The following is a 13,108-nucleotide window of genomic DNA, read 5'->3' on the forward strand; positions in this document are numbered from 1 at the left end:
AAAAAAAAAAAAAAAAAAAGAAGACCCACTTAATACAATGGTTAGTGAAAAGTTGAAAATAAAGGGATGAAAAAAGATTTACTATGAAAACAGTGACCAAAAAACAGAGGAGGTCCTATGTGGGTACTAGAAAAACTAGATTTTAGGTAAAAAATAAGAGGGTAAAAGAAGGAATGTTTGAAGGTGTAATAAACATGAACAGATATGTAACTTACAAATGCAGTCTCAAAACATAAAAAGCAATGCTGAGGGGCTACGGGTGCAGAGACACCCCTGACTGTAGGGACTTCGGCGAACCCTCTTGGAAAGTGGCCGTTAGGCAAAGAATGAGCCGTATCACGAGTGGTCTGTACAGTACAGTCAAAACCACCAAACTAAGAGACACCATGAGACTTCCTATCTGATACAGTCTGGCTCTGTGTCCCCACCCAAATCTCATCTTGTAGCTCCCATAATTCCCACACGTGGTGGGAAGGAGCCGGTGGGTCTTCCCCGTGGTGTTCTCGTGACAGTGAATGCGTCTCACGAGATCCGATGGTTTTAAAAGCGGGAGTTTCTGCGCACAAGCCCTCTCCCTGCCCGCCGCCATCCACTTAAGATGTGACTTGCTCCTTCTTGCCTTCCACCATGATTGTGAAGCCTCCCCCACATGGGGAACGTTAAGTTCAATAAACCTCTTTCTTCTGTAAATTGCCCAGTCTCGGGTATGTCTTTATCAGCAGCGTGAACATGGACTAATACAATATCCAAGAAGTCCTTCTCCAACACACACGCAGAACCGACGAGAGAAAACCAACTACTAAGTCAACAGGGGCCTCAGTCACCTCCCAAGAATCAGCATCGCCCAGACTGTGTCCTGAGACCACAGAACAGAGCGTCAAAAACAGAGGCCGCCAGAGAGCTCAGACGTCCAGAAACTCATGTACACGTGATCGATTACATACACACACACACACACACACAGAGAGGTCCACGCACAGACGCACTCTCACTGAACACGAGTGAGCCGCAGAGCATGCAGGCCTTCTGTTTGTGCAGGCTTACTGAATATACACACACACATACATGTCCACACACGCACGTCCTTACAGGCATGCTGTCACTGAACACACATGTGCTCACGGCAGGCTTTCTGAGGGCACCCACGGTGCCTCCACTTACCTATCTGCATAGCCAGGAATGCTCTGTTTGGAGAAGAGCTGGGAGGAGAATGAGGAGGCGTGAGAAGTGGGGGTACTGCAAGGCTGCCTGTGCAGGGGCTTCCTGGGACGGAAGTGGGTAAGGACAAAGGGCCTTGCTCAGGCCCTTGACAAGCATCCTGGAAACCAAGGAGGTGGCCCCAACCCCATCCCTGAGTTGCAGAGGAGGGAAAAACTGCCTCTCCAAAAAGGCTCACAGAACTTGGGCAGTCTGGAACCACCTCTGACTTGGCCACCAGCTCTCTGGGCAGAGGTCAGTCTGGCACATGCAGAAACGCCACACCCTGTGCTCAGGGCTCACCAGCCTGTGGCTGTGGGCCAAGTCCAGCCCACCGCCTACTTTCGTGAATAGGGTGTTACTGGCACACAGTCGCACCCATCATCTACACGCAGAGACAAGGCCTCGTGTGGCCCCTGAAGCTGAAGAGACTGCGCTCTGGCCCTTCACAGAAGGTGCCTGTCCCACTCGGGAGCTCTTTTGAGCCGTGCACAGCTGCACACCTGCTCGCGGCTGCATGCCTGCGGGGCCGCTCCCATTTCCTGGGTTCCCAGGGGCTGAGAGCAGAGGACATGAGACAGAGCCACCACAGAGCAGGTGAAAGGGCCGGACCTCCAGCCCCACGGCACGCACCTGGGAGACACTGGGCAGCCTCTGTTCAGCCCTGGCACTCAATGCCATGTCCTGGGTTTTTTACTCACAGACCTGCCAAGTGCCCCTCAGTATTCCGGAAATGTACATGACACAGATACGGGCTGACAGCACATGCCTGCACATGCACACACACGCACGCACACACGCACACGCGCACACACACGCACGCACACACATGCACACGTGCGCACACATGCACGCACACACGCACGCACGTACACACATGCACACGTGCGCGCACACATGCACGCACACACATGCACGCACACACGCGCACACGTGCACACATGCACACACACGTGCATGCTCACAGTGAGGGAGGCAAGACTGATAAGTGAACAATGTGACATTTAGATACAGTCACAGCCAAAAGATCAATATGAGAATTCCTAAGAGTTACAAGAATGAAATATATTTTTCATCGATTTGTTGTTTTAAACCATTAAAAAGATGGGTAAGCGTGTTAAAGCAGGGTAAATACTTAGGGCACTAAAAACACTCCCACTTGAGCATCGCGTGGAAAATCAATCTCACTGACATACTTTCAAAGCAAAACCCCAAAAAGCAGAGAGCATTCCTCAGGCACCGGGAGCACGCATTTTCAGGAAGAAGAATGACTCCTGGAAACAAGAGGCCACACGTCACAGCCGAACCCGGCCTGCCCCGCCCGCACCGCGTCTCACTGAGTCCAGTATCTTGGCTCAAATTCACTCCCACGGTTGTTTTTAGAAAGAATCATAAAAATGTCCAAATCCCCTTTTTTGTTTAAATTGGCCAAGTGGCACCTATTTGCCTGAAGCACCAAAGCGGACAGTGCGGGAGGGAATCGATGGCAGGAAACGGAGAGGCGGGGGCCTCTGCGCCCAGGCGGGCTGCCCAGCGCTGACATTATTGATTTTACCTAGTTCAGCTGGCCTTGTAATTAAAATGTAAATTTGAGAAAGAGATTATGTCCTGACAGAAATGGTAGGATTAAGGGGAAGATAAAGGCCCTTCAGTGAAAATTCAGAGAAAGAAATGAGCAAGCAAAAGAGCACGGGTTTCCTCCGTGGTGTGGATTTAGACTAAATCTAACTACTTCAGATTCGCCCACGTTTAATTGAAAAAACAGCGACAGAATATAAACTCGTGTTATGGACTGAGCTGGCCCCGCGTCTGCCCCCACGGTTTCCGTCTGGTCCCTGCCTCCGGCACTCTTGGGGCCCCTGGGGTGAGAAGCTGAGTGGGGCCGGGGGGTCCCCTCTGCACACCCCAGAGGGCAGCTCTGTCACCAGGGCCTGCCCCTCCTTTGGGCCCTCCAGCCCTCGCCTGGGGCTGGTACAGCCGGTGTCGCACACTTGCACCCAGGCGACTCCCAGCAGTGCCGCCGAGGACACCCAGGCCAGGCCTACAGGGGCCATCGGCACCTTCAAGGCTGAAGGCAGAAGGTGGTCAGCCTTCCCACTTCAAGAAGTCAATCAGTGGCAATAAAACTGCCAGGGTCTCTGCCTGCCCCAGGCAAGGCTGTGATGGAGCCCCCCGCTTCTAAGGCACCCTCCCCTCCGCCAGGCATGCGTGGGCCCTGAGAGCGAAGGGGCAGATGCCATACAGTGGAGGAGGCTTGGAGCCAGCAGAGGAGGGCGCTGTGGGGACCTGCAGCTGCAATGACAAGAACCGGTGGCCAGTGCACCAGTTATGCACACTTCCCTGGACCAGGACTGACCCAGCAGGGACAGCTCATCTCTGCTCTGCTGAGCCTGGGGCCTGAGCTGGAGACACACATCTGGAGATGCCTTCACAACCAGGGTCAGGCTGGGACAGCCCACCAGTGGGGCTTAATCAGGACTGCCACGCCCAGTGCCTACCTGTGACCCTGTGAGGCTAGGTGTACCTGCAGCAGGGCTGTGTCAGAGCAGGTGTCCCGGCACACCCAGCAGGGGCTACGAGACCTGTGCAGCTCAGCCCCTTTGGCTGGACGCTATTGTGGATGGACTCAGGACCCCTGGGCTCCAGTGGGGAGGGGACGGCCAGGCCTGGTGACGAGTGAGCGGTGTCACCATTGTGTTTGACCAGAGGCCGGAGGGAGCCTCACCTCTTCTGATGAAAGACCGCTCTGTTCTTTGGGGAGAGTCACCTCGTTTGAGTTTCGCTTCTGGCTTTGCTTTGGATAATTTAGAGCCACAAGTCAGGTTTTAGGGGAAGTGGGGATTTCTGCCTTTGAGACGCCACACATCACCCCGTCTAAGATGTGTAACTTCCGCTCAAAGGGCTCAGAAGCCATCATAACAGGTCCGTGCAGAGACCCAGGGCCAGGAAATGTCAGTGACTCTATAGGCCAAGAGTCAGTGCCAGCTCCCAGACTCTGAAGACGCCCAGAAGGGATCCAGGAGATGAGGCAGCCCAGCAGGCCGGGTCAGGGTGGGCCTATGCAGACAACATGGCTGCCTAGGCCCCGGCTGCAGCACCTCCAGGAGACACCTCTGCGCTTCGACCGGTGCTCCTGGAGCTGGACCCACGGCCTGGTCCACCTGAGGGTGGCCGAGAACCAGGAAAGAGATTGCAGCGGCCAACAGCTTGCTCAGGCACCCCCAGGGCCCTCACGTCAGGCATGGGGACTCCTGCCCAAAGGGGGGGAATCAGCAGAAAGACCATTTCAGGTGGACGCTGGAGTTGGAAGAACAGAGTGTGTGAGGTGGGGACGGGGGAAGCCCAATGAGGGCACAGCTGGGGCTGTGGCCCGGCGGGGGACGGGGTCTGACACAGTGAGGTCGGTAGGGGGGACAGGCGTGCAGGTCCCTCGGCTTCTGCCTGCCTGGCCAGAACCCCTGGAGAAGCAGCACAGGACCCTGGTCCGGAATGGGCCAGGCCACAATGGTGCCCAGAGAGAGGTCGCAGCTGGCCCCAGGCATCTGAGGCTTTCTTCCAGACCCTCAAGCTCACACTGACCCCAGGAGCTCAGCCTTCACAGCCTGGGCCCTCACTGGGTGGCCCCAGGGCAGAAGACAGCAGGACCCCAGTAAACAGGACCATACAAATGGAGGACCGTTAGAAGCCTGGTTGTGCTAATCTGGCATGACACCCTTAATGGGTCATATCTTCACACATGAGTTGTCTAATCATCTAAATTCTCTTAACAAATTTACATCTCTTTTTTTTTTTTTTTTTTTTTTTTTTTTTTTGAGACGGAGTCTTGCTGTGTCTCCCAGATTGGAGTGCAGTGGCGCCATCTCGGCTCACTGCAAGCTCCACCGCCCGGGTTCACACCATTCTCCTGCCTCAGCCTCCCGAGTAGCTGGGACTATAGGCGCCTGCCACCTCGCCCAGCTAGTTTTTTGTATTTTTAGTAGAGACAGGGTTTCACCGTGCTAGCCAGGATGGTCTCAATCTCCTGACCTCATGATCCACCCGCCTTGGCCTCCCAAAGTGCTGAGACTACAGGCGTGAGCCACCACGCCCGGTCTACACCTCTTCTTATACTCTGATTCAAACCAACTTGTCCATTTCACACAAAAGCTGACGGTCTTGTTTTCATTTGCTTCCCCTCCATGCAAATACCACTGTGGGTACTCTGGGGAACTTGAAGAGTAGACCCACCTGGGCCCACGCCCCTCCTTGAGGGCACAATCCTGGGTGTGGCATGGGAACGTGGCTTTGGGAGGTATTTTTGAAAAACCTAAGCCCTCGATGGCATAGCACAGGCTGTGGCAGCACTCAGCACCTCCCGAGTGCTCCCTGAGAATGACAGGAGCTCCTTGCTGTGGAGGGCACAGCAGCCCTGGGCCCAGACCCGAGTCTGTGGCATCACCAGTGGTGAGGAGGGATGCCTGTGCTTGTGACTCCACTAAGTGGGGAGGGGAGCCTGGAGGGTGTGGGGTGGCGGCCCCTCCCACCTGCTAGCAGCGGCTCCTGTAGCTGCGGGAATCACACCCACAACCCTCAAGTTCAAGGAGCCCACCAGAGCCCACCCTCGTGCGTGAGGCCTTTCTGTCCCTGAGCAGGGCTGCTGATGGCAGAGGGAGGTCAGGACCTGCCCTGATGCGTCCTTAGAGCAGGCCGGTGTGCTGGGGCCTCCACACAAGAACCAAGAGTAGGATGGCCCCTGACCCAGACTTGGGCACCTGAGGGCCTGCCTGGCAGAGGAGGACCAGCAGGACCACCGGAGAGGGAGCACACCTCGGGGCAGGCTGCAGGGAGGACGCTAGGCCCGAGACCCCAAGATGGAGCCAAAGCACAGAGGAAAAGCACGCACACAACTTCTCAGCCTCATGGCTACGATCACGAGCAGGAAAAGCAGTATTTTAAACCAAAGCAGCAGTTACCACCAGATGGATCCCAAGGGGCCACATCCTGAGTGGGGGACCCTCCACCCAGGCACCCTCCGACAGGGCCCGCTGCTCACCATACTCAGAGCGCAGGTGGTCGGGGATGTGGGGCTCATACCCCTCCTTCTCAGGGACCTCCACAAAGTCCTCATCATCCTCATCTTCCTCCGCATTCCCCAGGGCTTCCGTCTGTGGAAAGATGCCCCAGTACAGATCAACCCCCAGACCCTGTGTATGAACACAGCTCTCAGTGGGCAGAGCCCTGGAAATGCCTTTTTGTTGTGGAGCTTTTTCTCCCGCTCAGGGCTCCAGCATGAGCCACAGCTGGACTGCAGTTAGGGTTGTCTCCAAGGCTGCTCTCATTCCCCAACATCACACCACCTCCGCACTGCCCCTGCGCTGGGGGCTGTTTAGAGTCTACGTCAAATCCACGAACTGCAACCCTGGCTGACTCCCCAGGTCCCTGTGGGAGGTGAGGTCCTCACGTGGAATGGCGTCGCACTGGTGCAAGGGTGGCCGTGCCCCCATGGCTTAGGGGAGTCATCTTCCCACCAGGTGGAGCAGGTGCATCTGCTCTTCTGCAATGGCCAGGGCTAGCTCCCCGCACAGGGGGTTCTCCCGTGGCGCTGGTGTGACCACAGCATGTCAGATGACCGAAAGGGACAAGTACTTCTGGAACATTCTGTCCTTGAGGGCTTGAATGAAAACCACCTCAATTTCCTTTTGACAAGGTCACTTCTCTGCCAGGGTAGATGTAGGGGATCCCTCACTGAGTCTGGAAGCCCTCAGGCCACCCCCGCCTCCCTCCTCCCATGAGAAAAAGGCTGCCTGCCCCGATAAAGCCTTTGTCTTCCCAAAGGCTGCTGCTGTAGTACTGGCTTCTGTGTGCACTCGGTAGCGAGCCCACTGCTTAGTAACATGGCCACACGGTGGGCACCACCTGCTCCATCCATGTGCTCAGGTGTGGCCATGAGCAAACTCTTCTCCGCCTCACCTTCCCACTGGCCTGCATCCTTCCAACAGCCCCACCATGGCCCAGGACAGGGTGTGGGAGCTCACACATAGCCCCCAGGGCACACCATCCGTCCCTGAGAGCCCCGCCTCCGCAGCTCACCCACCACAAACCTGGTGTGGGCTCAGCACAGCAGGGCAGTCATTCCTCACCTTCAGCTCCCTCAGGCCAGGAGAGGGACTGGCAGGGCTGCTAGGGCAGCTGAAGGTCATGACCCCAGGGTGGCCAGGATGGAGGTGCCCTGGGGTGGCCAGGATGGAGGTGTCCTGGGGTGGCTAGGGTGGAGGTGCCCCAGGGTGGAGGTGCCCCCGGGGTGGAGGCACCTGAGAAAGGGAAACTTCCCGGAAGGGAGATTCCTATCAGAGGAACACCAAGCAAGGGGACTGTTAACGGGTTGATAAGAGAAAAACCGAAAACCGTAATCACTCTGACACACACCTTCATTTCTAAAACGCATTCCCAGCATCAGCACCTCACAGGTGCTGCGATCGCAGCTTTGCTTCCTGAAGGGAGGAAGGACAGCTGAAGAGGGCCTGACCCCTGACCCCCCAGGGCAGGAGTCCACATGTTCACCAGAGACAAAGCCGGGGGAGCAGGGGACCGTGGCTCCACATCCAGCCCCCCGGAGCCAGGCCGCACAAGGCCGCGGGGCCCGGGCACCAGGACCCTGCCGGGAGGTGGCCCCCACGGAGCCAGGCCACACAAGGCCGCGGGGCCCGGGCACCAGGACCCTGCCAGGAGGTGGCCCCCACGGAGCCAGGCCGCACAAGGCCGCGGGGCCCGGGCACCAGCACCCTGCCAGGAGGTGGCCCCGGCACCGATCGTCAGACCAAGTGCACTTTGTTTAGGAGCAGCCCGCTGCCAAGCATCTGGGAAGCAGGAGACATTAATCACTGGAAACTGTAATTTTTGTTATCAGTCTAACACTGATCAAAAGGGAAGCCTGTCTCCACCGCTGACCTGTGAAACGTCCCAATTATACTCTTTGGAAATGACGGGGGCACTTAACTCCCGCGCTGAGCAAATGATGGCGATCCATCACGTCTGAATAACAACAAGCCACGGACCTGAAAATTATTTCTGTACAGAATCTGCCAGGAATTTATGAAAGGTGGAGAGCAGCCCAAGGTTTCAGGGCATTACGGTTCTCAGCCAGTGCAGTGCGGATCACACACTAAACAGAATTTATGTGTTTTAATTTTCTGAAAGGTAGATGTGGACCGGGTGCTACAATGCATAACATATAGTGCCAGATTTTAAATATGGGGGTCATTTTAAAAAAATATTATGCTTATTGTTCGCACCCTTGAATTTCATCGGGGACTTTTATCAAATTTTCATTTCCGAAAAAATATTCAACTGCTAAGCTAACTATTAGGAATTATACCTTCTTTCTCCCCAAATAATGGTTCATTTCTGTGATTAAATTAGAAGCCCCGGGTTCCCCTTTGTTCTTAAATCAGCGCTGATGAGGCCACCCTGGTCCCGGTAAGCAGCTCCCTCTAACACCAGCCCGGCCCGTGGGTGGATCTCCCTTCACCTCTGAGGAAGCCCCAGAGCTTTCTCCCGGGCAAGAGCCCACCACAGCCACCATTTCCACATTTCAGCTTGAAACTATTTAGAGGCTGTGGTAGCCCCTCAAACCACAGCAACTCAGGTTTTAGGGACTTCACTGATAATACTAAATGGAAGGCTGAAAGCTGCTGTTTTCAGGTTTCCATTCACACGGGATAATTTCTCATGTCTGAAACCCACAGACGCACAGTGCGGTCACCTCCGACATCTGGTGCTGGGCACACTGAAAGTCAGGGACAGGCGGGGATGCTGAAGATGGGGAAGCTGGGAGCCCAGGACGCTGTGTGGCTGTTCAGGAGCCTGCTCGGAGGACAGGAACAGCGTGGTCACTGGGGACAGAGCTCCCCGAAGCCTCAAAGCGCACGGAGCCCAAAGGGAGGGTGAGACCCCACAGGAAGCACCCCTTCCACGTGGTCCCACACACCTCCAGTTCACCTCTAAGAAGTCAAATCATCAAGTGGTGACAGGCAAGAGCCAGCCACCCTCAAGGTCAGGGACAGACGAGCCGGGGGCCAGCACCACGTGTCTGCAGGCCCTGCCGAGGGGCTGGGCACTGGCGCTGGGGGGCTCTGGACGAGCAAGAATCCTGGAAAGGAGATCACACACCCTACGGCGGTGCTGGGACCGGAAATGTCTACAAAATGAGGTTAGGTTTGGAAAAGGTTCTCAGAGCAATCTGCTTTGACACCAACCTGGAAGCCGAGCTTCCTGTGATAACGCAGGGGCGTGGGAGGCACAGGTCACCAGCAGGCTGCCCCTCCCAAGGGGACTGTGACCTGTGCCCACACCTTCCCTAATGGGCCAAGTCCCCTGCAAGGCACTGGAAGCCTCCCGAGGCTGGTCCGCAGTGCAGCAGCTACAGGAGCTACAGACCCTCGACACGGAGAGCCAAGACCGCCCGTGCACAGGGTGCCTCCAAAGGAACCCCGGCCACCACGGGGAGGCGGGCAGGAGCACTTGGGGCCTCTGCTGGCTTCATACAAATGGATTCTCACCCACACTTAAAAGGATTTAGAAAAATGAGCCTCCACGATCATAATTAAACAAGCAATAAAACGGCTAAAATATACAATGCAATCAGTTCACAGGAGTAGGGTGGCGAGATTACTAATTATTTGAGAAGGAAAGGAAGAGGAGAGGCCTGGGTGAAGGGGCAGGTTCGTCCACCACACGCAGGCTGGGAGATACAGCTGGGGCCATTAAATAAATTTTGTACGATCTAATTAACTTGGTATGCGGTCTCAATTACTTTTCACCCAAGAAATTACTTTTGTTCAGTTTTATGTGTGTGTGTTTCCCTTTTAAAAAAAAAAAAAAAAAATGATGTAAGGCCTCGTCAGACAAGTGAGTTCCAAACTACATTTGTCTTTCAGCGCCTTGATGGCTATGCGTTTAAAAACCCATTCTATCTTATAAACTAAAAATTAAACGTGCTCAGCTGTGATGGTCCTCATTGCATCTGCTATTTATATGCTAATGCCCTCCCTGGAAGGCCGTGCAAATTGCCCAGCCAGGCCAATATCTCATGTGCATCTCCGGCTGCCAGGGACGCACCTTGAGAGGACGGAGGGCGGCGCGGAGCAGGGCTGACCACAGTGAGCGTGTGGGAAGGGCACCTGGCGGGCAGCACTGTCGGGGCCGAGCGGAACCTGCTGGACACAGACACAGCACCATGGGCACGTCCTCACCTCTGAAACGAGAGCCTGGAGGTTCTGCTGAGGCAAATCGTTGCTTTCTAGAACGACTGGCTCTTTACTATAAAATCTACAGTCATCAATACGCTCTTATAAGAATATCACAAAACAGCGCTGTGGGCCTCTTCCCATTCTCGTCTAACCCAGATCACTCCCAGGGATGAGGCTCAGACAGACCTTGGGAGCTGCTAACCAGTACGGTGGGCCTCGGACCACTTCCTGGAGTCCCAGTTGCAGGGGCCAGGGCCACAGCACCACAGGCCTGGGGGCCTTCTTGGGCGTGAGAGGAGGAGGCCTCAGGTTCACAGGATGCCTGGAGGTCAATTCCAGAGCCAGGCTGGGGGCAAAATTTCTGCTGGGTCCCCAGGGCCGCCTGCCAGATGGAGACATACATCTGCCAACCAGATACGGGCTGGGGGTCCTGGGTCTCTGTTGCCCTCCAGACGGATGGAGCTGGGCCAGGGCGGCCTCTTCTCCTAGGGCAGCCAAACTGGCATTTGTCCCTGGGTCCCACACAGGACGCTCTGAGCAGAGGCTGTGGGCCTGGTTCTTGCTGAGCAGGAGCGCTGTGTGCGGTGCTCGGGAAGCAGCTCGAGGCACCAGGGGTCACAAACGCCCCCTTCAGTGGAGAGCGGAATGACTTCTTACTCCTGGCACCTCCAAATCTAGTAGCTCCTGCCCCCGAGCTCTGCAAGGAAAGCTAACTCTGGGCTCGGGAAAATGAGGGCTGCCTGTGTCCTCGCTTCTGGATTCCAGTGAGACACACACACACACACACACACAGACACACACACAGGGGCGGGAAAGGACCCTGCTTCAGCCTGACCTTCTCAGGGAAGGAGAGTGCAGCCAGGGCCCACAGGGGCCAGAATGCCAGGCTCTGGGAAGCGCGGACGTTCAGCTGTGCGGCCACAGTGCCGGTTCGTCAGGCGCACTCACATTCACCAGGCGGCCAGGCCTGGACAAGGAGGCTGGGCCCACACAGCCTCTCCAGGGCTCAGCTTCCCGGTCTGTAAAATGGGGCGGAAAACCCAGCGACCCCACAGGGCTGCTTTCCAAACGGAAGGGGTAACAGCGTGGGGAGGTGTTTCAAGCAGCGCTGGGCTTGTCTGGGAAGTGCCCTCTGTTTTGCAGACAGGTACTGAGGGACGGTGAAGGCTCAAGAGACAGGCCTGAGCCACCGGTGTGAGAGGGAGGGCTGGCCTGAGCCCCGGCTGGGCCTCAGGTGTTCTCCCCGTGTTCCCCGTGCTGACTCCGGAGAGCCCGTGTGTCTGCGCCCCCCGGCGGGCAGCCCTCGGACACGGTGGCGGACGTGGCGGCTTGGCCTTCGGCATGATGGAGGCCCCATCACCCAGGAAGGCTCCTTCCCAGCCCTACGGCGGTCCAAGGTTTCCCGACAGCGTTGATTTAGGTCCCTTCTCCCCTGCCTGTGCCTGGTGGGTCCACATTTCATCCCTGGCTTTTCAGTTTCTGTCCTTTTCACCTCCCGGGAGTCAGACACTCCCATGGCTCCAGAGCATCACAGAAAACTTTCCCTCACGCACAGCAGGGAAAGGAGGTGGGGCCTCCATCCCAGGGGCTGACAGGGTCCCCGGGAGGCTGTCGGCTGCAACCCCAAGCCCACTGAACATGAGGGCAAGAGAATGCTTCTGGCTTCTAACTCCAAAGATCAGAGCTCTGGTGGTAAGGCCGGTGGAGAAGGCAGACAGGCAGCTGACAGAGAAAGAAAACCACAGGCCGGGCGCAGTGGCTCAAGCCTGTAATCCCAGCACTTTGGGAGGCCGAGACGGGCGGATCACGAGGTCAGGAGATCGAGACCATCCTGGCTAACACGGTGAAACCCCATCTCTACTAAAAAATACAAAAAACCAGCCAGGCGAGGTGGCGGATGCCTGCAGTCCCAGCTACTCGGGAGGCTGAGGCAGGAGAATGGCGTGAACCCGGGAGGCAGAGCTTGCAGTGAGCCGAGATCCGGCCACTGCACTCCAGCCCAGGCGACAGAGCGAGACTCCGTCTCAAAAAAAGAAAACCACAGAGGTGGGGGGACAACTCCAGTTCTGTAAGCAACGGAGGACGCGCCCATGGCCGAACCCACGTGGCTGCCCCAACGGACTCAACACCGGCGAGAACAAAAACAAATGCATCTTTCAGCCATGGAAACAAGTAACCCAGTAACTAGCAGAAGGAAAGAGCCACGCTGACAGAACTAAAGAGAATGATGCTTAAGATGGTTTTCTGACTCACTGGCCGATAGCAAATTAATATTTTGTTAATTATACAATACAAAGTAATTGGTGATCTGAGCTATGTAATTTGGCAGCAGGCAATGTGAAAGTTTCCAGAGGATTTTTATCAGCTCAGTGAATGACGCAGTCACGGATGATCACACCTGCCCTGGAGTGCGGCAAGGCTGGACACTCAATCTACCAAATGACGCTGCACATCGATCCAGGAGATTCACCCTTGGCCTGCTTCCAGACGGAAGCCACAGAGGCACTCCAAACGCACAGCACACGGACGGAAGCCACAGAGGCACTCCAAACGCACGGCACACGGACGGGAGCCACACAGAGGCACTCCAAACGCACAGCACACGGACGGGAGCCACAGAGGCACTCCAAACGCACGGCACACGGACGGGAGCCACACAGAGGCACTCCAAACGCACAGCACAC

General features: G+C 56.1%; 1 protein-coding gene across 5 annotated transcripts in view; it reads right to left on the minus strand.

Annotated features, from left to right (window-relative positions):
• Positions 1-13,108, minus strand: part of UVSSA (UV stimulated scaffold protein A) — a 43,422-nt gene that overhangs the window by 17,328 nt on the left and 12,986 nt on the right. For all 5 annotated transcript variants that reach the window (XM_017865425.1, XM_017865427.1, XM_017865422.1 and 2 more), the window contains one exon: positions 6,230-6,341. In XM_017865425.1, coding sequence (XP_017720914.1) covers positions 6,230-6,341 — 112 coding nt within the window. The remainder of the gene's footprint in view (positions 1-6,229; positions 6,342-13,108) is intronic.

The sequence above is a fragment of the Rhinopithecus bieti genome, unplaced genomic scaffold (assembly GCF_001698545.2).
Source record: "Rhinopithecus bieti isolate Rb0 unplaced genomic scaffold, ASM169854v2 scaffold_79532, whole genome shotgun sequence".
NCBI lineage: Eukaryota > Metazoa > Chordata > Mammalia > Primates > Cercopithecidae > Rhinopithecus > Rhinopithecus bieti.